Genomic DNA, 25,934 nt, shown 5'->3' with positions numbered 1-25,934 from the left:
AACAGTTTGAATTCAATTTGCAAATTACACAACTAAAAAAAATCGAACGGAAGTATGCCGTGTTGCATGTTGCTGTGCTGATATCACTGGCGTATCGATTGTATTGTTGCGTATGCGATTGATTTTCGCGCTATGACTCATGAAGGAAGTTGGAAAATTTAGTTTTCATGCCGCGTATGAGTTTTGTTGGTGCTTTGTGGTGGATGTTGCATAATTATTTGTTATTTTCTCTAATTGGTTGGTACTAAAATTATATTAGATAGTATTTTGTAATTTCAAACGCTAAGAAGTGAGAGTCATTTGATTTTCGATAAATGAAATTCAATTTTCTGAAATTATTAGATTAAATATTTAGAAAATCAATTTAAGTTTGTTTTTATGATAATAAATTATTTAAAATCTTGAATTTTTTGAATGTTTATTTTTATATTTTCAATAACCTGGCATCGTCAAAAATTTTAATTTGTATGCTAAAACTGACTCAATTTGCACTTATTTCATGCTCATAACACATTTTTAAACGAGCTGCATTTGAAATTTCATCAAATATGGCAAAGCTCTTGTACATTTTTGATAAACTCAAGTTTCGAAAACTTTTGAAAGCTATTATAATCACTTTCTTTTAAAAATTTAGCTACTTTAACAAAATTTAAATATATTTTTTATTTATTCAAGTCTGGTGGCAACTCTGTGATGAAAAAATTTCAAATAAATCTTGCTTATGCATATTTTTGAATTGTATTTTTTAAATAATTTTTTTTTTACTCAAGTCAGGTGGCATCTCCCAAAAAATTTTTTTCTAGGAAAAAGGTTGATAAAGTATTCGTCTTTGTGCTCCTTTAAATATTTTGTACACTTTTTAAATTATTTGTTTTTCGCCTCAAGTCAGGTGGCAACTCCCAAAAGAATTATTTTGTAAAAAAAAGCTTGTTAAAATATCTTTTTCCCCATCTTGTAAGTATTTTTTCACTCCTTTAAAATAATTGTTTTTGCCTCAAGCTAGGTGGCAACACCAAAATGAAATATTTTTGTTTAATAATGTTGGTTAGAAATCTTGCTTTATAAATCTATATGAAACTATTATTTTGATGTCTAATTTATTTATCTTTAATTACTCTTTATCAATTAAATTCATCTGGCAATGCTCTTTCGCCGATCAGAACTACTTTGTGGACAGTAATCAATATCTTATGTACCATATATTACCATGAATTATAGTATTTATCAATATAAAAGCACTACAAATGTAATGCAACATAATCACAAATAATATTGAGTACATCTCTAGCAATCAACAGAAATGTCTCAATATCATTATCCAATTTCCATACAAACATAGACACAATCACTCTTGATTATGTCATAAATATTTTGATGATTTCTTTTGCCATTTCCAGCGTTTAGTTAAGTCATTCGTTGAAACTTTGACGCATTGAACGCGCACTCACACACAGACCAACACATACATACAAACTTATGCTGGTACTTGACTGATGTTATGGGAGCACCCATGAACCATGCCAGCAATTTCAGCAAAACTCAGGAAAACGAGTCACGATTCAAAGTGGACAAATAAAAACTAATTAAAATTTAAATGCAAAAGAATGACGATTACAACAACAAGAAAAAAGAAACAAGATCTCAACATAACCGCCAAAGCGTCATAAATATGTAGCTTTTGGCCGCAGTGCGCCAAACAAATTTCAAATTCAGGTTCAAGCCGCTGCAGTTGCATTTTTAATAACTAACAGTAACCACAAACATGTGTGTGTGTGTTTGTGATTGCATTTTCCAGCAAACAAAGTAGCAAATTCAATTAAGTTGCCGCTGTGTGTTGTTGTTGTTGGCACAGCTGCTACTGCGGCCGTAAATAGAGTTCAATTAATTTTACATTTGTTGGCCGCGCAGAGTATGTAGTCCTTCAGACAAACACACACGCACACAAGTACACTTGACCAGCTGCCTGTTAGATTTGCATTCATTGCTGTTTTAGCCATGCCTTGCTTGATGGCGTTCAACTCACCGTCAGCGGCTACATGCTTCAAAACAGCTCAATGCTAATTGCCAGCTTTAATGTCAACCTTTGCCAAAAACCGCCACAAGCTGTTGCTGCGGCTTGTCTCTAAACATGATGAGCGGCAACTGTTTACAACGCTCAAGAACATTTAGCAGCAATTTGCTCTTTTATTGCCATTCACGTAATGGTCAATATAACTGGCTAATAAAGTTAGTAGCTTAATTTGTGGCACTCAGCGCTGTGATCAACTTTTGCATATGTGGAATGTGTGCTGCTGCGGTGATTTGACATTGAATGGGTTCGAAAACGACATTACGACTTAGTTTGGTGTCTTAATTATAGCTCGTTTTTTGTGGTTTCAGGTTTTGTGTACTCTCTTTTGATGGGCAACAGCATTGAAAGCTTCTCTAAATTTTGAATATACCTCTTTATTTTTTTCATCGAAATTTTACGAAAATGTAAATTTCGAAAAATTAAAATTTTGATTAAATGTATTAAAAAAACAAGATATGGCAATATTTGTTTTCGAAATTTGTCGAGGAATTTTAGAAAATATTAACTTAGAAAATTTAAATTTTGATTTAATTTACCAAAAAACAAAATATGGCAAGTCAACGATATTTTTTTCGAAATTTCTCGAAGAATTTTCGAAATTATAAACTTCGAAAAATTAAAATTTTGATTTAATATATTTTATATACCAAAAAACAAAATTTGTCAAGTCAACAATATTTTCTGCGATATTTCTCGAAGAATTTTCGAAATTATAAACTTCGAAAAATATAAATTTTGATTTAATTTGCCAAAAAACAAAATATGGCAAGTCTACTATATTTGTTTTCGAAATTTGTCGAGGAATTATCGAAAATATAAACTTCCAAAAATTAAACACAAAATGTTGCAAATCCTTAATATTTTGTTCGAAATTTTACGATCATTTTTCGAAAATCTTAATTTCGTATTTTGGCAAGTCTATAATATATTTTCTTCGAAAATTTTCGGTGAGTTTTCGAAAATATAAATTTCGAAAAATTTAAAAATTCAAATTTTGATTTAATATACTAAAAACCAAGCAATATTAATGTTCGAAAATTTTCGAAAATATAAACTTCGAAAAGTTAAATTTTTTTATTTACTTTATTTAAAAAATTAACAAAATGTTTCGAAATTCTTTCATGAATTTTCGAAAATATAAACTTCGAAAATTTTAATTAAAAAAAAAATGAATACCCAAAATAATTTTTTTCTATTCGCACTTATTTCTACCATTTATCAACGCTTAACAACTAAAAATTGCCCATTTGCACTTTGCATTAATCACACGCAGTGTTCTCGCTGCTTTTTAAACGCTTGTGTCACAACAAATTGCCGGCTTTCAACGGCTCGAAATTAATGTGCGCAATCATTTCGCGCTATAAATAGATACTCATTTGCGCATTTTAGAAGCAAAAATAACAAAAAAAAAATTAAAATAATGAGTTTGCCGCTATTAAGTATCAAACAAACTTGATTTGATATTTGAGGTTAGGTTGAAATTAGTGGCAACACTCTAGTCCACTCTAGTCGTCAGTGCAAGCACTTACGAGTCTGTATCTACATACCAGTAACTTGCAAAAGGCGCTTTGCAGCTTGTGATGTGATGTCTGTGCGCTGTCTGCCTTAGTGCAATGCATGGCTCCTACATGCCTTAGCAACACACACACATACACATGTCAACAACAACTATTTTGCTCTACAATTTATGCGCACATTTAACAAGATTAATTCATATTTAAATGCGCTTGTATGCGCTGAAAATATTTTACATTAGCAGCGACCCACACTCTGTCGCTGGCGCTGGCGCTGTCTGCTCGCTAACAGCTAACAGCTAGAAGAATGCGCTTGCATACCTAAGTAACTAACGAACGATATTTTTTAGTACGAAAATATTTCTCATAATTTTATTTAAATTGTTTTGTCATAAATCACGCTCTAATGTTGCAGGCTTCAAATACGTTTTAATAGTTGTTAGTAAATCATATGAGAGCTACATTGCTGCTGTTGTTGTTGTACATGTATTAACCCGCGCCGCATGTTGGCGTGCCAACAACATTTGTTTTTGACGTTTGTTAAAAAAAAACTTGCTGAAATGCTTGGCTGACACTAGACATGCACACACTTGTTGTTGTTGTTGTTTCGCATTTTAGCTTATATAATTTACTGCAATTTTCTAGGTCAATACTAGTCATTAGCCTCACGGCTGACAGTCAAGACAACAAGTTTGCTTGGTTTGGTGATGTATTTTTGTTTTTTTTTTCTTGTTTGCTAGGCTCTGCCAGCTTTTAACACCTAACATTGTTCTATTAAGTAGTCATTTAATTTTGTGGTTGTTAAATAACGTTTTTTTCTTCTTTACTGCTGTTTGTGCGAAATAAGTAAATTTTATAAATGTTTTTCTATTTAATTTAGGTGTTCGCACTTTCGTGCGCCTCTTTTAGCGTTATTCCTACATTGTATGTATTTCACGCAAATTTACTCAGAAATATTTTTCTAGTTGCTTGTGTCTACATTTAATAAGCTGTCTAACTGGCATTATCTTAGTTAGTTGTTTGGTAGCGCTTGCGTTTGTTAATTGTCGAATGACAATATTGATATTAAAAACAAGGCAGCACTTAACGCATTTGGCTTACTAATTAACGTTAGGCAACATCTTCAAGGCCACTTGGTCTATAGGCATTTTGATTACATCGCGGTAGTAAAGACAGTACTGGTTCAAAAGTGGTAAAAATACTGGATTTTTTGTATGAAAACTCTATGATTATCTTCAATTTTCGAATTTTTTGACGAAGAAAAGTTCAAAATTCTTCTTCAAATCATTTTATATATCATTCACTAAACTCCTCCTAAACGGCTGGGCCAATTTTGATGAAATTTTGTGTGTGTCTTCAGGTGGATTCAAGAATAGTTTGTACTCACCATTCGGCCCAATTTAAATTAATTTTAAATTATACATTTTTTTGATATTTGCCAAAAAAGATGGCGCCATTGTTACTGTAGAGGAACCGCCTAAAGGCATTTAAAATCATTTGAGGAAAATTTGTTTGGGAAATGTTTTATAGTTTGATGTCGCTACTGTCGGTGTACAAAAACAATTCAATTCCTATTATTTTATTATGACTTCGTACGTTGCTTAGTATCCAAATAGCTTGAAATATCATGCAGTACCACGACTCTCGGGTTCGCTAGTATCGAATATATCATGAAAATAATTTTATAGGCTATTTTATTCCATGAATATAATTTATTATGAACAAAGTGATTTTTAGATCTTTAGGTGTTTTTAAAATGCTTGAATTAAATTAATTTAAATATGTTCTCAAGAATAATTGACTTAAAAAATAAATCTATTAAAATATTTTTTTAGCTCAGTTATCAATTTTGTCAATCAATTTTGACTATAAATCTTTCGGGACTTTAGCTTTTTCTAATATTTCCGTAATCCTCACTGATTGATTTAGAATTCGGCGAAAGTTCCTTTGCAGCTTCGTCGATAATTTATCAGTCTTCGTGTCGGGCTTTCACTATCCATTGCTTCCGCAAATAGTTGCGGCATTTTTTCAACAACTTCATTGCTCCTAAATCTTCTATAACAATATTTAAGATAATCCAATTTAAGGCAATCCTCACTTAAATGATTCGGAGCATGTATTTCGTTAAAAAAAGATGTGATTGGGAGTAAATATTTGACATTTGTCTCAGTTTATAAAACAATTTGATAGGTGAAAATTTCTAAATTTTAATTGACATCTTTACAAGACTATATATATATTAGGTCTACAACTTTGCTTCCGCCGTTTTCCAATAGATGTCTCTAGGGTCAAGCACTGGGCGATTAAATCGATTTTTTTTATATCGATATTGGAAATTTTTGTCAACATTAACCTGACAAAATATTTGTAGAGATCTGTTTGCATCGCAAACTTATTCTCAACTGAAAATATCACTTTTTGAGCCGAATTTTCGACATTTGCGGCAAATTTTACTTTTCTTTTTTAATTCCAAGAAAAGTGCGGCTGAGGCTCATCGACATTTGTAACCGTTTTTATACAAAAAAAAACTTAAATTTAGAAAAAAAAACGGCGGAAGCAAAGTTGTAGACCTAATATATATATATTTTTGTTTTAATTGAGTGCTTTTTTTAATTAAAAAAAATATTAATTAATAAATTTATAAGGTTAATTGTATCAACATTTGAACAATTAAGTTTCCTACTCGGATTCATATATCTTGTTGGCAAACTTATTAGCTGAACATTAGTAAATGGCTATTTTAAGAACATCGTTATCCATTATTTCTATAAAAAAATACAGCAAAGAAGCTCAAAAGCTGTGTGAAACAGATCATAATCTTTCTTTAACAACCTATAAAGAAGGCAATTATATTTACAGCTTCTCATTCTTTAGCTTCTTCAAATCACAGGCGCATGAAACGCGTCCCAAAAGAATTATTAGTAAAGATAGAAATATCATACATACATATATACGTACGTGAACATATACAAATAGGTCACCATCATATTTTTAGAAACGAATGTAGACATTTTCTTACACCATAATACCCCTATAAACCCCATATGAATGAATGTAGACATTATCTTACGCCATAATAACCATATAACCACATATGAATGATTTAACCATCTTCATACCTATCTACACCCAAACAGTCACACTTACCTACATAAATATATATGTATATATATACTAGCATCCAAACCGAAGTTCACCAAATCTCTAATAAGCTACCGTCCGTCCGTACGCTTATCAATGGTAAAAATCTGTGTGTCAGCCCAAATTGATCGCGTTGTACAACCGACTGACGACTACCTAACTGTTATGCGTAAGCTCGTAGCATCAGCGCCAGATTTCCTGCAACTCCCTGCTTTTGCATATGTTTCTTATGTGTATTTTTGTATGTTACATATGTGCACACAAATTTATAAATAATTTTTCCGCCTTTATGCATTTCTTACGTGTTTAATGTTACCATTTTTTATGTGATATCACGATCGACTGTTTATAGTCTCAATATATTTCCACGAATGCGCTCAAAAATTTTATCAGCGATATTTCCCATTTTTCTAATTTGGTTATTTTTTTGTTTATATATATTTTTGGTTTTGTTATTTATTTTCATTTTTTGTAGTAATAAATGCATATCTCTTCCAGCGAAATGAATTTAATCCAAAGCCATAGCCATCGTGCATTTGTTTGTTTTGTTGCAAGCAGTCAATTGTTGTTGTTCGACTGTATCTCCAGTTTCATAGCTTCCGCAGCAGCTGCATCTTCTTCGAGTTGTCTGCTGGCAGCAAGTCAGCAATATTGTTGAGCAATTTGTTAATGTATATCAGTGTCTTTTTACCGGCAATCGCAATATGCTAGTTGTTGGTGTGCCGCTGGCAACATTTGGCTTGAGTTATGGCGCTATTGAGCGAGCTTATAAATTATATATTTCTACATATGTTAGTTCATAGAGGTTAACTATCTACACGCTGTTGCTTTTGTTGTTGGCATTCTAAATGCACTTGCTGCCAAATATTCTAGTTGGATTGAGTGCAATGTGTGCCTACTGCATTGAAGCGCCAATTCATTTTCAGTGCAATTTATCAGCATATACTATGTAGCAGACGGGAGGGATTCACAATGGTGTGCTGCTCAGCTCTTTCACTTTTTTTGCTACTCATTACACAATTCATTTTATTAAATCCATACACGCAATCATAAATATGTTTCAATTCAAAAGCTTTGTTTGTATGCTTTACATCCATTTAAAGCGCTGACTAAGTAAGTACGCATTCACCGCAGCATTAGCATATTTAAGCCATAATTTTCGTTTTCATTAAAAACCACAAAACAATAACATATAATTTTATATTAATGCTTATTTTTTTCATTTTCCTTTTTTCTTTGTCTAATTTCAGGTATGTGTGCTACCATTCGAGACATCATTGTATTTCTATACGCCCCTACTTTTTCCATTGAATACACTCAGTGCTGGTTGTAAGTATGTACTATATATTTGAGTTATAGATTTGCGAAGTGGTATGAGTTTCCCGTCGAAAATGGTGCTAAATTGTGTACTCAAATTAAATCGAAGTAAGGGCGCTTTTATAATAAGTCACACCTGGAGAAAATAAGTTGGTAAAAAGTAAAAGTAAACAGCAGTTCTTCATGGATCTACGATCTTACGATTACTTTGTAGGCTCATGTACAAATGTAATATTCAAAATTAGATTTCTTAGATAATATTTAGTAAATCCTGATCTACTAGTCCTAACCGGAGGAGGAAAGATTGAGTTATAGTACAAATCAGTGCTATTATACTTGTTTTTGTTGTTGTAATACTTTTGTCATTTTTATATAGAAAGCTCCTTGTAATATCTATTAGTCCTTCAGAGATGATTTGAGGTTATTGTGAACTTTCAAAACCATATTTGCCTTACCATGAAATTCTATCGAATTTTACCATTATTACTAAGTGTTCGATTCACCATTTTTCACTTGAAGTTCTGCCCTTTTGTCAAAAAATGGGCTTATAAAACCAATAAGAACGCTGTCATTATTTCGTCTTATTTTATTATGACAGTCTATACCAGTTTATACCAATTGGTTTGTTCTTTTCGCTACTATCTAGTGTTCTAGACTGCTTTGAGAGTGTTTTGAATCATCAAAACCATAATTTTCTCAACATAATATTATATTTTGATTTACGAATATATAAATTTGCTATACACTAAGTGTTCGATTCACCACTTTTCACTTTAAGTTCTACTCTATTCTCCAAAACTGTAAAAGTATTATAATAATAACGTTATAGCATTACATTTAACACAAGCTATTGTGTGGATAATTAATTAAAGAGATATAATCAGTATTTTTGATTATGAGAGTTTATACCGGTTTATACCAATTCTTCGTTCGATTCGCTACAATGCTATGTTTCACGAATCGACCTTCCTGTCTTCCTTTCTTAAGAAGATGTTACTCTTACTTCCGCCTACTCAATTAGTACGTAGTTCTTGTGCTTTTCTCAGCAAAGATCTCAGATCCAAACAAAAAACGAGCTTGTCCTATAAAGTCTTATACCAGTTCCGTGAGAAAGTCTTTGAAGACTGCCACACAGTGAATTTCCAAAGTGTCTATTGCTGCGTTTGGTCAAGGTTTACAGCTAAATAGCAGTTAATTACATATACATAGACATTGAAACACCCCACCCATTTGCTTTGGTACACCAGTAAGTGCCGCGTCTAACTTTATGTAAATATAGCTTACAATTCACAACACATGTGAACCAAATCAAAATTAGCATATAATATACACTCGACGCCTGTTAATTATGGACACGAAAACAAAAAACGTTATTCGCTAAACGCCACCGCATTATTTGAATATTGTCGGTTACTCGGTTTGATATACAGACAGACAGACAGACAGACAACATAACATATTGTTCATGAGTATAAGCATGTTTCTAAAGCAGTGTGGAGCGTGTCGCTCAAGATCAAAAGTTCAAGATAGTAAAACACTTTTTCCAATTAACTTAGTTTTGTTTTTGTTGTTTTTGTAGTCTTCTTTGTTGAGTGATTTTTATTTTACTATTATTTCTTTTTTCTTTTCACCTCGCTTTCGTGTTTAACAGCTGCAACCCACAGTCAACGCAGTTTGTGGAAATGCTAGCTTAGTCTAGGTAAACTTAGCTGGAATTGATTTAAATGCTCGCTAAATGCCGTTTGTGTCTGTGGCTCTGCGTCACGAGTAGGTGGGTTCACTACCTGCACCGCCTTGGCCATCTTGACTATATAGCACTATGGCTTTGCTTTGTTGTTATTGTTTCTAATTTGCTTATTCTCTTACTGCCATATATGATTTCAATATCACGATGGCAATAAATACCATGCATAACTATTGTATTTCCGGAGTCGCGTTAGCTGGTTCTTACCAATTGCGGCGGCTTAAAGTGTTCGTTGGCGTTAGTGTTGCTTATTTTTAATTTAATTTAATTTTTATATTTTTTTTTTTATATTTTTGCAGCTGCAATGTTTATCTCCATATCGTTTTCTATACAGTTTGAGTATTTTCCGTTTGTCTGTCTGCCACGATTGATTTGTTTTGTTGCAACACTGCGTGACATACATGCAGATTCCGACTTTATTGCATATATTATTACTGTTTAGTTACGCGATTTACAGTTCCCCAGTTGCTCTCGGAGACGCAGTAAATTTATGACAAATTATACATACAGATATACTATATAATAGTATGTATGCAGTTTGTATGCCACAATTTGCATTTTTATTGTTTTCTACTATTTGTTTTTGTTGTTTTTGTTTACCATTTCCAGTTTACAAATTCCATTTCTATTTCAATTTTTTTTTTATTATACAATATTTTTATTGTTGTAATTTTTTTTATTTTGCTAATTCTTACGTCTGCTCTCGCCTGTAATAGCGCCATTAAAGTCGTCTGGCCGACTGATTTTCTATTGCACAATGCAGCTGTGTGCACTATACTTTACTCATATAAATTTTATGACCCAAAATCTATTGTTTTTGTCGCGCAGTCGAACGTCATTTCGTCGTTGTAGTAAACAATTGCTGTCACGCGTGAATATACGAATGTTGACACATATTTCTTCACACATGCATAAGCAGATTTTATTTTTCCAAAAAATTTTTTTTCAACGATTTTTTAACCCCGCATTGTAAAAAAAATAAAAACACATTTTTTCTTGTTATTGTATTATACTATTATTATGCATTTATTGGCAGATCGCGCTGACTTGCATGCTGCTCATATAAGCTGTTGTTGTGCGATGGCGGCCAAATGTTTCATTGGTTTGTGTAATAGTTTAGAAATAGTGTCAAATTTTCCACATTAACGCGCCACTATAGTTCGATTCCAGTAGATATAATTTTTTAATCTATTGCCATATGCATATAGAGTTCAAATACAATTTAAAAGCTTTTATAAAACCAGTAAATTTCTAAATTTCTGATTGAAGTAAGACCTTAAGGGGTTAGACGGCCAAAAAAAAGTGAATTGTCCAGAAATTTTTCTGAGAAAACTTTTTAATTTATTGATCCAAAAATTTATACACATATTATGGTATCTTTTAACTGTATTTTAAGACTTAGTACTAGCAAAAATATTTATTTGAAAAAGAGCTACAGCTGATCTCCAGGAGCTCCTCTAAAAAAAGACGTTTTGCGGTGACCACTATATCTCGGAACTGGATCATCCGAAATTAAAAAACCAAACAGATTTCGTTAAAATAATGTTAAATCTAATCTAATCTAATCTAAATCTAGTAATGAATCGAAGGAATAAGCAAAATAAAATTTTTTGACAAAATGGCGGTTTCTCAAAAAAAAAAAACGATTCTTCACCGAAATTGCGGCCTTAAATTGTTTATAAAAAAAATTTATCGGAGAGAAAAGATCTTCGATTAAATACAAAAAAATATATTTAAGAAGGTCGTGTTAAAATTTGAGACTAATCGGTCTAGCCGTTTTCGAGTAATGTTGGTCACCGACTTTGAAAACACCATTTTGAGAAAAACGCGTTTAAAGTTTGGACCTTGTACTTCCAAGCACTCTGAAACGCCTTTTCAAATTTTTCATTTGCTTAACTTTGAAAATATTCACCGGAACGATATGAAATTTTCTGTGTGTATTCTTAAATATATGTACATTAAGAAAATGAAATAAAAAAAAATCGATTTTTTGAAAATTCTAACTGTATATAACCCCTTAAAGGGTCTTGAGACCATAGAACTTTTTTTGGAATGAATACCGGGAGCATTATAGGGATTTATATATATATATTAGGTCTACAACTTTGCTTCCGCCGTTTTCTAATAGATGTCTTTAGGGTCGCCAGGTCGATTAAATCGATTTTTTTATATCGATCTTGGTCATTTGTGTCAACATTAACCCGACAAAATATTTGTAGAGATCTGTTTGCTTATTCTCAACTGAAAATGTCCCTTTTTGAGCCGAATTCTCGACATTTGAGGGAAATTTTGCTTTTTTTTTTAATTCCAAGAAAATCGCGCTGAGGCTTATCGACATTTGTAACCGTTTTTATACAAAAAAAAAACGGCGGAAGCAAAGTTGTAGACCTGATATTTGGCGTAAGCATTATAGCCGAACCAGCTGGGCAAAGGCACCTTCCCCAAAAAGGCTCTGGACATTCCAGGTGGACATACGGAGAGTGTTCACCTTCTTTAGCTCGCTTCCAAACGGCTGTGTATTGGCTACCCAGGGAATCCTTGGTCTAAAACCGGAAGTCGTGTGCTACTTGAGCTATATGCAAAAGAAACGTTCCAGGCCAATACCAAGCGAATGGCAGTCAGAGACCTTCCTCACTTGCGTGAACTTCTAAACATGACCCCATTCGCAATATATGTATAGAGATTTACTTATATGATATATTGGACATTAATCATCGTAAATTTTAGAGGTGGAAAAGATAGTATGGAAAACGGAGCAGAAGGAAAGAAAAAAAATATTGACTCATCAGAGATGGATATTTGTGAAAATATTCATGAATTTATTTATAGTAAATTTATAGCTAAACTTTTATATAATCTATAAAAACATTTTAATTAAAGTAAACAAATGGTTTTAAAATCTAAAAATATAGTATAACAGTGGATAATTATTAATTATAAACCACAACAACACAAAATCGTATTTATCGCACAAAACTGTGGTCAATAGCTTACCGAACTATTGAATTACTTAGATATGGTTATATGATTATTGGATGCGCTTACATACATACATACATACATACATACGTACTCTTAGCGCGCCACTCTCGCGCAATCGACCGCCCGTTAATCACTCATTCGGCGAACGGCAACCGACATCACATGCAAAGCAAACCAATGCAATTTGACTGCAACACTACGGTGGAGACGAGCAAGAGCGATGCGGCGTGAGTGAGGTTGTTGCACAAATTTGGCAGCGTTATGTGTCATAGCGTACAACGTGCCACAAGCGAACGAACGAACGAACGTCGCCGCGATGTGTGCAACCTATCACAACTGAAATCGTGTTGAGTACAGCGCGCTGTGCGCAGCCTGCGTCTCCCCACCGCCAACACACAGACTACCGCGCGCCAATGCAACGCGCGCCAACAACACAACTCACTCCTACACTCGTGTGTCGCTGAAAATGATGAGTGTGCAGGCAAAAAGCAAATAGGCAAGACACAATGCAACTAAAATAGCAACACGCGGCGTAAAAGGAAAAGCAAAATGCAAATAAAAAAAATAAAGAAAACAAAAAAGAAAAATGAAAATTACAAAACTATGAAAAAAATCAACCGTAAACCGCAAAACTTCGTGCAACTGCAAAGGCAGCGATGTGCAAAGCTTTGGTTGGCTGGCAGCTAGCGCGTTAGCTGCCGCTGCTGTCGCATTCGTTGCAGTGCGCGTCGGCGGTGTGCAGTTGCCGCGGCTGTTGTCGTTTGGCCGCCATCGCAATCTAATGTCAGATAGTTTTGCGGTCGCTAACCCCCAGTGGAAGGAAAAATAGTACGTTGCCACACATGCGAGCGCGCGCTCACATGCACACGTATAATAAGTGTATTTGAGTGTATGATATACATATATTCATATGTGCGTTTATTTTATTTCAAATGCGCTTTTTTAACTTTTTATTATTCTAATTTTTGCATATTTATTTTTTTAGTTTTTAGTTGTCTGTCTTTGTTGCATATGTGTGTGGGTTTTTGCTGTGTTGCTAAGTGCATTCGTGCGTGTGCGCATCTTGCCGCATGCAATGCATGCAAATTTTTCATGTGAACGCACGCACACAGTGACACAAATGACAACTGCAAGCACTTATTCAAACGTCTAAACTGTCTTCGGGCTTGATTTGCGTGTGTGTGCTACTTAATGACACTATTTATACCTTACATGTACACGATGGGTATATAAATTGTTTATAATGATAAATTGATATAAATGTGGCTTTTGCTATATTTCTGTGCCTATGAATCGGTTGGTTATATAATTTTTGTAGCAATATTTTTATTATAAAAACATTTTTAATTTTTTTATATTTTATTTTTAAGTTTTTAAATGAAAATTTCCTAAAAATTTATTATTGAATTCAATTTTTATATATATATTTTTTTATTTTCTATATATTTTTTAAATTATTTTTATTTATTTTATTAGATACAAATTTAATTTTTATAATTTTTATTTTTTTTCAACTATATTTTTAATTTTTGTATATACATTTTTTAATTTTTTAAATGAAAATTACCTAAAATTTATTATTAAATTAAATTTTTATATATATATTTTTTTATTTTGTATATATTTTTTAATTTTTTTATATATTTTTTAGATACAAATTTTTTTTTAAATTTATTATTAAACATAATATTTAAATTTTTTTAATAAGATTTTTTTTCTAAATATATGTTTAATCTTTTTTAAATTTTCTTTAAATTTTTTTTTATATTATTTTATGTTTTTAAAAGCTTTTTTATTTTTTTAGATACAAATTTCCTAAAAGTTTATTATTATTTTTAATTGTTATATATTTTATATATTTTGTATTATTTTTAGTTTTTTTTGTATTTATTAGATAGCAATATTTTTAAATTTAATATTAAACTTAATTATTATATTTTCATTAATTATTATTTTGAATAAGATTGTTTTCTAAATATATTTTTAATTATTTTTATATTTTCTTTAAATTTTTTTTTATATTATTTTTAATTTTTTTTTAAACTAAAAATTTCCTGATAGTTGATTATTACATTTAATTGTTATATATATTTTTTTATTTTGTATATTTTTAAATTTTTTTTATATTTTTATTTTATTATGTTTTTAATAAGATATTTTTCTAAATATATTTTTTTTTACATTTCTTTAAATTTTTTTATGTTATTTTATATAATTTTTTTTTTTTTTTCAAATGAAAATTTTCTAAAAATGTATTATTAAATTTAATTCACTTTTTTTAATTTTTTTTCTGCAACCCAACCGCAGCCTGCGACGTGCTTACCTAACTTCTCTCAACTTTTTGAGGTCTTCATGTTTGTATTTTAATTTTTTAAATTTTTTTTGTTGTATTTTTCTTTACCCAACTTGATTTACTGCTGACAGTCGTACACACAGCTCCATAGCTTTACGTGCATATGTATTGTAGCTGCACGCATTGAGGCAATGCCATGTGCAGTCGTTGCGAGTTGAATGTTCTTCTCAGTTGCGTTGATTGCAATAATTACGGCCGTTGGAAATGATAATGCCATTTGTAGATGAAAGTAAAAATTCATTTACATATTTATTTATAGCATTCGCCCGTTGCATGAAATCATTTCATAATTTTTACGCGCATGCGATCGCTTATTGCGCCACTTTATGATTAATAATTATTTTAATTAATTAAAATAAAAGTAAAAATTTCAATGCAGTTTTCTAAGCTTTTATAAGTTATCTTAAGCCCCTCTTATTGCTACGACAACCATGACCTAAATAGTTTCTATTGATTTATAATTTCTTCCACTCAAAGCGTTCAAAAGCTTTAAACAGTTTCAGCGTACATTCGTAAAGTATTTATACAGCTGTCATTTAATTATTGACACAGCGTTTAGTACGATAGCCAAATACAATTAAATGAATTGTCGCGAAACTGTCGGAACTGAACTTCTCCTCTCCAGCTGCTGCAGCTGCTGTTGCTGTTCTACTTAGGCCCACTTGTGTTGTGACAGCGCCCACTTCTAATCACAATTTACATTTACAAGTGTTTGTTTGCAATTCTAATATTTTTATTTTGTTGTTATTTTTTTTTTCTTTTATTTATGTTTTTTATTATTTTTTTTTTGTTGTCTTTATTTTATTATTATTTTTTTAATTTTTAATTGTTCTGTTCTTTTTTTTGTCGTTTGCAATTCAGTTGATTGTCTTCTCGTCACCTCTTTATTTGTATCTCCACGTCTTATCAGCATAACTGTATCAGTCATGAGCTTACTAAAACACATTTGCCATAACGGTAATTGCCTCTATGCTTCGCATACTTCTATTTTAGTGCAATTAATTGTTTCGTTTGCTATCGGTTAATAACCTCTCGTGCTGGTTTTTGTGTTCTTGCGACAACTGAAAGTTTTGCAAAAGCTTTTTGTGTGATTATTACAGTTGAAAAGCTCTTAGCAATTACCTTATGTGTTGGCTTATATTGAAAATTAATTTCGAAATAGTGATTTAGCAGGGGAGTGTGGCTCATTAGTTTTTACACCAAAGACTGATTGGATTTCCAGTATGCAGTAATTAAAAGCGTAATCTTATCATTTAACCGTTATACAAACTTAATTCTGTATATAAAATTTTAAGAATAATGTAGTAAATGATAAGCGGCTATGATTAAGACTACATAAAATTACAAATTTGATAAGAAATTAATGAAGAGTTTAACTTTTCTTCTATTTTTTGAATAAGAGCTTTTAAGTTTATTAATCAATAAATGTATATTTTGCATAAAAAAATATTTGCTATGAGATTTCTAAATAAATTTCAACTAAAAAATTTTAATTTTCACTTCGAATATAAAAAAAAAACTTTTTATCCAGCATTCTTTGCTGCTTAATTCGAAAGCTCTCCTGTTATTGGAGACATAATTCATATTTTCCGTAAAAGCAGCTTGAAAAATACGACTTCATGGCTTCATATATTTATGAATTCTTCAAAACCTATAGCATTTAAGCAACGCTTAGCCAATCAAATACTATATTTTCCTAATTTAGAGCAACTTAAAACAACGCCTAGAAGTATGCAACTCATTTTGTAATAGCCATTAATAATGCCAGTCTTCCACACACCAGTCTGCACCCACTTCTCCCTACAGCGTTCTCAAGCTTTGCATAATATGTACATAAACAACCATAAGTCCAGCCATTAACACCACATTTCATTTTTATGTTTACTTATTTTCAACTATTTTCTCTTTTTGCTTTGCTTCACATTTTTCTGTGGCAAGCTGCAATTAACACGCCCACATTTAAAGCCAATTCGTTTTAAAGCCGCTAAGTTTTGCTTATGTCCATATTGAGTGGCAATTGAAACTGCCAATTTGCTTGCTTAAGTGCAACAGGTTTATCGCATTTAAATGTGCAAACCGACGATGGCCGCATACTCTTGTACGAGTATAGCTGATAACAAAAAATAATAAAAATAGCAACGACAAGCGATTTGTAAAATGTTGCTGTTGCCACACGACATTTGCCGCCACAGCGACGCTCAATTGCATTAGTTAGTTGGTGGGTTGGTTGGTTGCTTGCTTAGTTTAGATTTGCCAGCTGTTGCATGGTTGGCGGCCGCACCTCTCAGCTGTTTGTTCGGCGCGCGCTCGCTGCCAGCGTCGCGGCTGCACTCAATTTGCACTGGCTGGCAACACACACACACACCGCTGAGCTGCACTTTGTTGCGCGCTCAGTCGCTCGTCGCGCGTTCATTGACTTCTCGACATAGATAACTCTGTTTGCATTGTCGATTCGTTCAACGCGCTCATTTGCGGCACAGCGCTCATACAGCGCGCACCATCCGCGCCCACTAATATGCGGTGTTGTTGTTGTTGTAGTGGTAGCTGCGGCGTGCTGACCGGCAGTCGACAGCGAATAGTTGCAGCTCAGTTTATTTTGCCTATTTCTTATTTAATTATTTCTGGCATTTCAACTACATAAAATTTGTGTGCGCTTGGCAACCGACCAAAGTCTTCGACACCGCACCGCCAACAGCCGCTTATGGCGCGCAATGCAGTTGCTTACGCGCGCGCTCACACTTTACATACCTATCGAGGAGTCGCTGCCATCTAAGTCAATTGCATGTCCGTTGTAATTTTGGCCTTTTTGTCTTTCAACTCGTAATGCTTAGCATTTTTAAATATGAAGTGGCATGCCACTAATGCCACATTTGTGATGGCGTTTAAAATATTAACACCACAGCTGTCATCACTGCAGCGCGCCACATCGTGAACCTTAATCGCCGCCGCAGCTTGACACCTTCCTCCGCACAACTTCAACTCGCGTGATAAATAATTATACTTGAGTGTTTGTGTGTGTCCATAAGCTCAAGCTGTCCTCCTTCAACACTCAGTCTATTAAGCATATGCATTGCAATTGTTGCAACAGCACATTATAACGGCTCGAGCGTTTTAGGTTTATCGTTTTTTTCTGATTTCAGCTAAGCTGCTGGCAAAGATTTTACGGTTGTAGTTGCATTTGACATTTGCACTTTTCGCGCCACAACTTGCAACCGTTGCGCATACGTGTCTTCTACCTATTGCATAGGTACTTATCTATGTGTATGTGTGCTTTTTCGACGTATTTTACTTTGTCTATTAGTTATTCGTTCGAAAACTGTCTGCCATTCTTCTGCCACTTAGGTTTTTATTATTTTCTGATATTATCGATATGTATTCAGGAGATAATCATTTTGTTATAGAAATGTAGTCTAATATTTTATAATAATATTCATGATTTTCATCGTATATTTTATATTAGAAAATAATAATAATTCATTATATATTTTAACAAAACCTAAAAAAAAATGTTATTGAAAGCTCTTATCAAATTTATTTGAATATAAATGCTGGAGAGCTTACTTTTTGAAAACATAACCTACAAATTTGAATTTCTTATTTGAAAGCTTTAATATCAAAACTGCATTTCTGAATTTTGTACTGTTTTCTGAGTAGAAACTTAAATAATTTTCAAAATTCTGCTCAATTTTTAAAGTCTTGACCCAAAAAAAATAATATTTGAACACATAACCTCAAAAATTTCAATTTTTTTTAAAATGACTCCCTCAAAACCACACTTCTTAAATACTCTTTCTTAGTATCTAGTTTCAAAATCCTACACATTTTCCAAAACCACAACCTAAAAAAATTCATTTTTGAAAACATAACCTCAACAATTTTAATTTTTATTGAAAGTCTTTCATGTTTAACGGTTCAACAACAGTACTATTTTATTTTTGTACACTTTATTGAGTATCAACTGGTACAATTGTCAAAACCCGACACGTTTTCTTCAACTCGAGAAGCTTTGAAACCGAAATTTGAGTTTGTTGCATACCTTAAGGGGCACAAATGTTTGAGTGTATATTCAGCAATCGTTAGTATTTTTAACTACACTCTACTTTTGCCTTTTGCATTAAGATTGTGCTTATTACAAGTTAAGTCACTCGCCAGCAACAAAAACAACATGTGTTGTGGCAATTTATTGCAACAGCTCAATTATGACATTTACATATCAGCTTATCAGTTGATTTCTATCACAAAACTCGCTTGCCAAAAAAAATTCATTTATTTATATACAAACAGATGTATATATATACATGAATATTTATGGAGTGTACTGTCGCTTGTAAAAGTTCAAATTCCAGTGGGTAGCTGTAAAACAGTCAATCAACCAGCCACCCACTTCCTCGAGGCGCAATAAGCAATTGCAACATGGCACATAAGTGCTTACAAACATATGTATGTTGTTGCAACATAGAAGATTGCAGAGTAATATATGCGCCGGCAAGCATATAAATATACATATACATATGTAAGTCCATGTAATTGCCTTCAAAAGCCGTCGCATTTACATTGTTGTAATTTGCGAATTTCGAATTTATTTTCCATTTATTATTTATGCTGTTAAATAAATGTGTTATGTTTGTCTGCCGCCATGGCAATTTGCGTCGAACAACAATCAGCAGCTAAGCCAATAAATTAGTAGTTGATTGTTGTCGAAATATACAGTTGTTTTTGCATTATTGTTATGGCACTCACTCACTACATGTTCTCGTGAGCGCGCCTGCACTTATTGCAACATAATTATTATTCGTATGATTCCGCATACGCCACCGCAGCCCAACAACGCCAACGCCAATTGTCGCCGAGTTGTTGCCGCGCTGAGGCGCACTGTCAGTTGTTGCCGCTTTGCATGGCTGTCAGTTATGTGTGCGACTACTGGCAATTGTAGTATTTTTAGTTGGTCCACAGCGCGCCTTCTTACATACATACATATATTTGAAACAGCTCGCATATTACATTTGCTCAGCGTCAATTTCGTCTATTTATGCGCTGGCGTCCACTGGAACAAATAATCATCATAATTACCGCATATTTCATATGTTCACATATTTGCCCACAAGTAGCAGCTACGCTGTGCGCCACAGCTGCTGTGCTTAATACGCTGCGAGGCAGTCAGTCATAAGTGCACACACACACACACACATGCACTCGCAAGTAAGCGCATAGCTCGCAAATTGTCGTCAGCGTCTTTAAGATGTTGCTGTCGTTGTTGTTGTTGTTGTATGTACTTGTTGTTGCTAAATTTGTACTTTGCAAGTGCCTACATACTGCCAGTACTTTTACATATATATATATGTGTGTGTGTGTCTGTCTGTTGCAGCATTTCTAGGTGAATGAACCGCGAGCGCATTGCAACCGCTCGAGCTCTATCTGTGTGTTATTATTCCATTGCAACCATATAATGTTTGTTTGCATGTAGCTATGTATGTTTGCCACAGTGCTCATATCACATAGCAGTCATGCCTGTGCTATGGCTATCAATTAGCAAATAAATTTAATTAAATGCAAACATAGTTACAGATAAATGCATGGAAGCATACATACATACCTAAATACAAGTGTGCAAACAGCGTTGTCATATAATTTGTGGCACAAACGCGAGCTTTAGTAATTTGTTGCTAATTTCAGATCATTTTGTTTGGTTCGACAATAATATGAAAAAATGGTATTTTTTGTAGAATATTTTATTTTAGTTGACTTGGTTTTATTAACAAATTTTATTCGTTGCAGAAATTTTGAAAAGTACCCCTTTCAAAAATATGTTATTTTTTAACTTTTTTCCGAAAATAGGAAATTTTAGTAAAGTCAACCTAAAATTTCTGAAAATAGGATTTCCGAAAATAGGAAATTTAAGGTTGACTTTACTTTAAAAAATCTCGGTTTAAAATGCCGTAAAAGTCGTAAAAATAAATTCCTGATCTTTAAGATTTTGATAAAAAAAATTGATTTTGAGCCTAAAAATATATGATTTTTGACATAAAAAAGTCATAAAAATATATATTTTTTTTAACTTAAAAATATTTTTTTAATAACTTTAATCTATATATTATTCTAAGACAAGGCGCTTATTTCCAGAGATCTACAAAACGTACAGAGACAAATAATACATCAAATTAAAGTGTGCGATCTGAAACTTTGCACAAATTTTACAGATTTTAAATTCATTAAACCACTTTTGATATATTTGCGTTTAAAGTTCTTCAATTTTTACATTAAGCTAATATAAGCAGCGCTTCTACAGAAAAGAGCATATATGTAAGAGAACGAATAATTACAAATGTTTCCGTCATTTGCTTTCGTTACATACATACCCACATACGCGAAGGCGCAAGTGCGAAATCTAACAACAACAATGTTGCCTGCTCGGTAGCAAAATGACAATAAGAGATGCTAAGAGAATGTTTGCTTTGGCATGTGCAGTGCGTAGTTGTATGAATTGTACATACATATGGGACATACATACATATGCATGCGCTAAGGCGCTATCTACGATTTGACATGCGCTCTCTTCTATGTTGTATATTCGTACGTATATGTATGTACGAACTAAGGAACACTGCGCTTTGACATGTGCACTCTACTTTGTTTTATACATACTCTACATAAATACTTATAAATATATATGGGCGAAGACGCAAGTGAAAAATATAACAGAAATATTGTTGTCGGCGTTATTTTGATTAGAAGTGTTATTGCGTTAGGTAAGCTTTGAGTCAGTTCAGTTTTCTTCCAAAAGTCAAGGCGGCTATTACCAGCGAATACATACATACTACATCGAATTTCAGTGCAGATTCAGATTAATTATTAAAAATAAAATGCCAAACCAAAGGCGAATTAGACGAAAAATGAGTTTAACAGGTCGAAGAGAAGAGGTGAATGTTATAGAATTTTTAATTGTTAATGTATGTATGTATATGAATTGACCTGTTTTATTAGAGCCGTAGTCATACAGGATCTATGGCAAGTTATTTCAAAGCTGCCCTAAACTCCGTAGTTCTTCCGGAGTATAGTTCGCTTGGGGGTTTGACTAACATATGTGTACACTGTAAAGCAAAACATTTCAGAAGTGAAAAGGTACCTATACTTTTCATTGTTTTATATTCGTAATGTATGTATATACATACATAATTATTGTCTTAATATTTGGTTGAAATTGTTACTAGGTAAGAAATGGCTTTACGACATGTTGTCATGGCGGAAAAGTTAAACTTCAAGAATTACGTATACCTGAGTTTTTGAAAGCTGTGTTAGAAAATGATTTGAGCTCTTGGCGGGGACACTATTTGGAGAATATTCGGCAGCTAAATAGTTCGTTTGCTTTTGCATCATTCGAAGTGAAAATTGCGGAGCCTACAGGGCGCGGACCATATTGCTTCCGAATACATGGATCAATATATCATAGGGTAGGTCCATTGCATGCAGATCATCCTTCAGAATCCTCCTACGCCCAGCTGTTTATTCTTGACACGGATCAAGCAACTGATATAAGGGCACAACATAATTCAAACTGCGATAGATATTTGCTGAGAGAAATCCACGAAATGCTTTCAAATATTAACCCCTTGGCAAATGAGTATAAGCATATGGCGCAGGTTGAACGCGAAGAGGAACAGAGGGCCAGAGAAGAAAATCGCAATGCTCGCCGAATTAGCATGCTACTTTTTAACAGCGCTGATCGACGTTATAATTTGCCAAACTGCTCAGAAATTGCGGCCGTTTTCACAACAGAGGATGGTGAACCACCTGGAAATCGAAATTTGCGAATATTTTCACGGAAATCTGATATGCAGAATTTATTATTTGTCTCAACACTACATAGGTTGTGTGATCCATTAGTATATCCGCTTTTGTTTCCATATGGCGAGTCAGGATATGATGAAACTCTTCTGCATGAACAGGGTCATCGAACGGAATGTAGATTTAAATTAACCCAACTGCAGTTTGTTGCTTACCGTATGGCGATAAGAGAAGGTTTCAGCTTGCTTCATGTGTCAGGTAAACTTTGGCAACAGTATTTAGTTGACCAATATGTCAGAATTGAAGGAGCACGTCTGGCATTTCTGCGAACTCATCAGAAAGAGCTACGTGTTGAAACATATGCTGGTTTGCATGACTACTTAATGCGTGGTGCAAAAATGGAAAGTGTTCGTCCTGGTCGTATAGTTGTACTTCCTTCAAAAGTTTTGTTGGCTCCCCTCGAAATATGAACATGCATTACCAAGATGCTATGGCTATGGTCAAGGGAAACAAATTTTATTGCCCCGTATAAATTTACAGCCCAGCGAATCAACACTTCCTTTTATTTTAAAGCGTCGCCAATTTCCAATAATTGTAGCATTCGCAATAACAATAAACAAATCTCAAGGGCAGACTCTAGCAAGAGTTGGTGTTTTCCTCAAGGAGGATTGTTTTACGCATGGCCAGCTGTATGTCGCATTGAGTCGAGTACGATCTTCTCAAGATATCAAAGTTAAGACTTACGACCAAAATAAAACCACTACGAATGTAGTTTTCCATGAAGTACTTGAATAAATTGAGTTTTTATAAAAAAAAAAATTGTTTACTTTTTTCATTTTAAATAACGGAGTCCCCCGATTATCGGGGGTTATTACTAGTTATACTTTAATTCAATGTGAAAATAAACATTCCTTTTCACATTCAAGGATTTGAAAAAAAAATATTTGTTTATTTCAAATTGGATGACACCTCATAAGTTTACCTGTTTGAATACTCATTTTAATAAAAAATTTTAATTAATGCATTTTTATATATTTTATGAGGCTGGCAATCCTTGTCAAGCAAACTCAAGTGTTTTAAAACATTTACGGATTTTTATCCACATCTTATAGCAATTGTTTATGGTTTTCTTTTTCATACTAAAAGTATGTTGGCAACCCTACAAAGTAATATTTTTAATTACTTTATTTCCCCTATTTTAATACGATTTACTATTAACCTATATTGTTTATTTTACGATATTTGAAGTTTACATTTCCTGAAAAAATATAATTAAGTGGCAACACCGTTTTTATATAATTAATTTTTTAATTTTTTTTAAATATAAATATCTTAAAATATAAAAAGAATTTCTTAAATTATATAAATTAAATTCTTACAAAATGAATTAAGTGGCAACTCCATATTAATATAAGTTTTTTTTTTTAAATTTCATAAAATAAATTTGTTCTCTTTTAATTGTGAATTTACAGGCTAACATGCATTTTATTTACCCAGAAAATAAGGTGGCAACACTGTAGTACTATAATATTTTTAAATAAATACATTTTATTTTTTGTTTATATTTCTCGTTTATTTATTTTTATTTTAACAAGTACATGTGGCAACCTTTGTACTTTGCTTTTTTCTCACTACCTAGTTGCAAAGCTTTGCAATGACAAGCAAGCCTACAATTTAAATAATATTTTTTATTCTTCATACTCATAAACCTTTATGTTTTACTGATTTTCGCTGAAATTAACGCAGCAACAGTCATTAAATGCAATGGTCCACCATATTATTTCGAATTTCATTCGACTTCAGCGCCAAATTTTTTCGACTTTCACACCATTTTGCCACTCAGAACATGGCATGCCACACAAACACACTTCGGCTGCAATCTGCATGCAATTATGCGAGTTTAAAGTCAGTGACGAGGCAAATGCCAGCGAGTTAGCTGCACAGACAGCCCCGCATTAAGCAATTAGATGAGCTTTTATTTTCGCCTTAATTGCAGCGAAGTCAGCGACTGCACAGACATTAGTGCCAAACAGATTTCTCTGTTTGCCAGGCACCAGTGTAAAAACTTCGGCTTTTTTAAACATGAAAATTGCGCATACCCAAAACAAAGAACCCTTGTTAAATCACCGACATATTTCAGTGAGCTCGTAAAAAAGAATCCTTTTTTGGGTTTGATTTTTATTTGTCGACGCTACGCTCCACCGGGCTCACTGGCCACTGCAGCCAGCTATTGACTTTGCTGCGAGTCAATGACCATTAGTGGGAAAAATGAAGTAAAAATTTTTGAAATAACAATAAAAAAATTAAAAATAAAGAAAAATAAAAAAGTTACTTAAATATGTTTGACGCTAAGCGTTTCGTCGCTAACGTCCAGTTAGCTTTTGGGTGAATATTTATTTTATTGCGCTCTTTTGACAGTGGTCGCTCATTTCTTTTTATCTTTATTTTGTTTAATGTCTGTGATTGCCAGTTTGATTTTTTTTTTAATTTTTATTTTTTATTTTTTTTGTGCAATTTCGAAATTAAGTAAATTGCTGTAAATTAATTTTTTTACTGGAATGTTTAAATCAGCTTTAACTGCTTGGCGATACCACTTACATGCAATTAATTTACTACAAATTAACATTTAATTAAACATTAAATTACACATTTTAATGCATTAAAAGCCATTTAAGACCAAATTCATACCAACATTGTTTGCAAATCCCAGTTCAAAGCCTAGCGCCGCATAACACTTCCTGAATTTTTTCTCGAATAATTGAATCGATAATCTCCATACAAATCGTTTACAGTTATTTCCTTCAATATTTTTGTCACTGCATTTTATGAATTTCAATAATTCAGCTTCCGACACTTGCCACGATTTGATTTTTTTCTGCATAAATTCTCTTATTCTGCCAGGACTACGTGCTTACTAGTGACCCGGCGTACTCTAGCGACGCTGCCAGTCATACCTTTATGTTTTTCTCTTTTTTTATTTTATAATATCCGACGTGCATGCCTCAGCATTTAGTTGCCACCTGCCATCAC

General features: G+C 32.9%; 2 protein-coding genes across 2 annotated transcripts in view; both read left to right on the top strand.

Moving 5' to 3' along the window:
• LOC105209557 (headcase protein) overlaps positions 1–25,934 on the top strand; it is a 191,327-nt gene that overhangs the window by 130,436 nt on the left and 34,957 nt on the right. The window lies entirely within an intron of this gene.
• LOC128924166 (uncharacterized) lies at positions 21,468–23,791 on the top strand. The gene is made up of 3 exons (XM_054236139.1): positions 21,468–22,039; positions 22,104–22,241; positions 22,331–23,791. Exons 1-3 carry the CDS (start codon positions 21,983–21,985, stop codon positions 23,372–23,374), a joined length of 1,239 nt encoding a protein of 412 aa, XP_054092114.1. The 5' UTR covers positions 21,468–21,982; the 3' UTR covers positions 23,375–23,791.

This window comes from Zeugodacus cucurbitae, chromosome 2 (assembly GCF_028554725.1).
Source record: "Zeugodacus cucurbitae isolate PBARC_wt_2022May chromosome 2, idZeuCucr1.2, whole genome shotgun sequence".
In the NCBI taxonomy this organism is placed as follows: domain Eukaryota; kingdom Metazoa; phylum Arthropoda; class Insecta; order Diptera; family Tephritidae; genus Zeugodacus; species Zeugodacus cucurbitae.
This window is presented reverse-complemented; position numbering and strand designations above follow the sequence as displayed.

Bases quoted from the DNA above. Each gene is read 5' to 3' on its own strand.
- LOC128924166 (XM_054236139.1), top strand. From the start codon at position 21,983: ATGCCAAACCAAAGGCGAATTAGACGAAAAATGAGTTTAACAGGTCGA. The intron at 22,040-22,103 runs GTGAATGTTATA...CTGTTTTATTAG, and splicing joins TAACAGGTCGAAGAGAAGAG to AGCCGTAGTCATACAGGATC. The intron at 22,242-22,330 runs GTACCTATACTT...AATTGTTACTAG, and splicing joins AACATTTCAGAAGTGAAAAG to GTAAGAAATGGCTTTACGAC.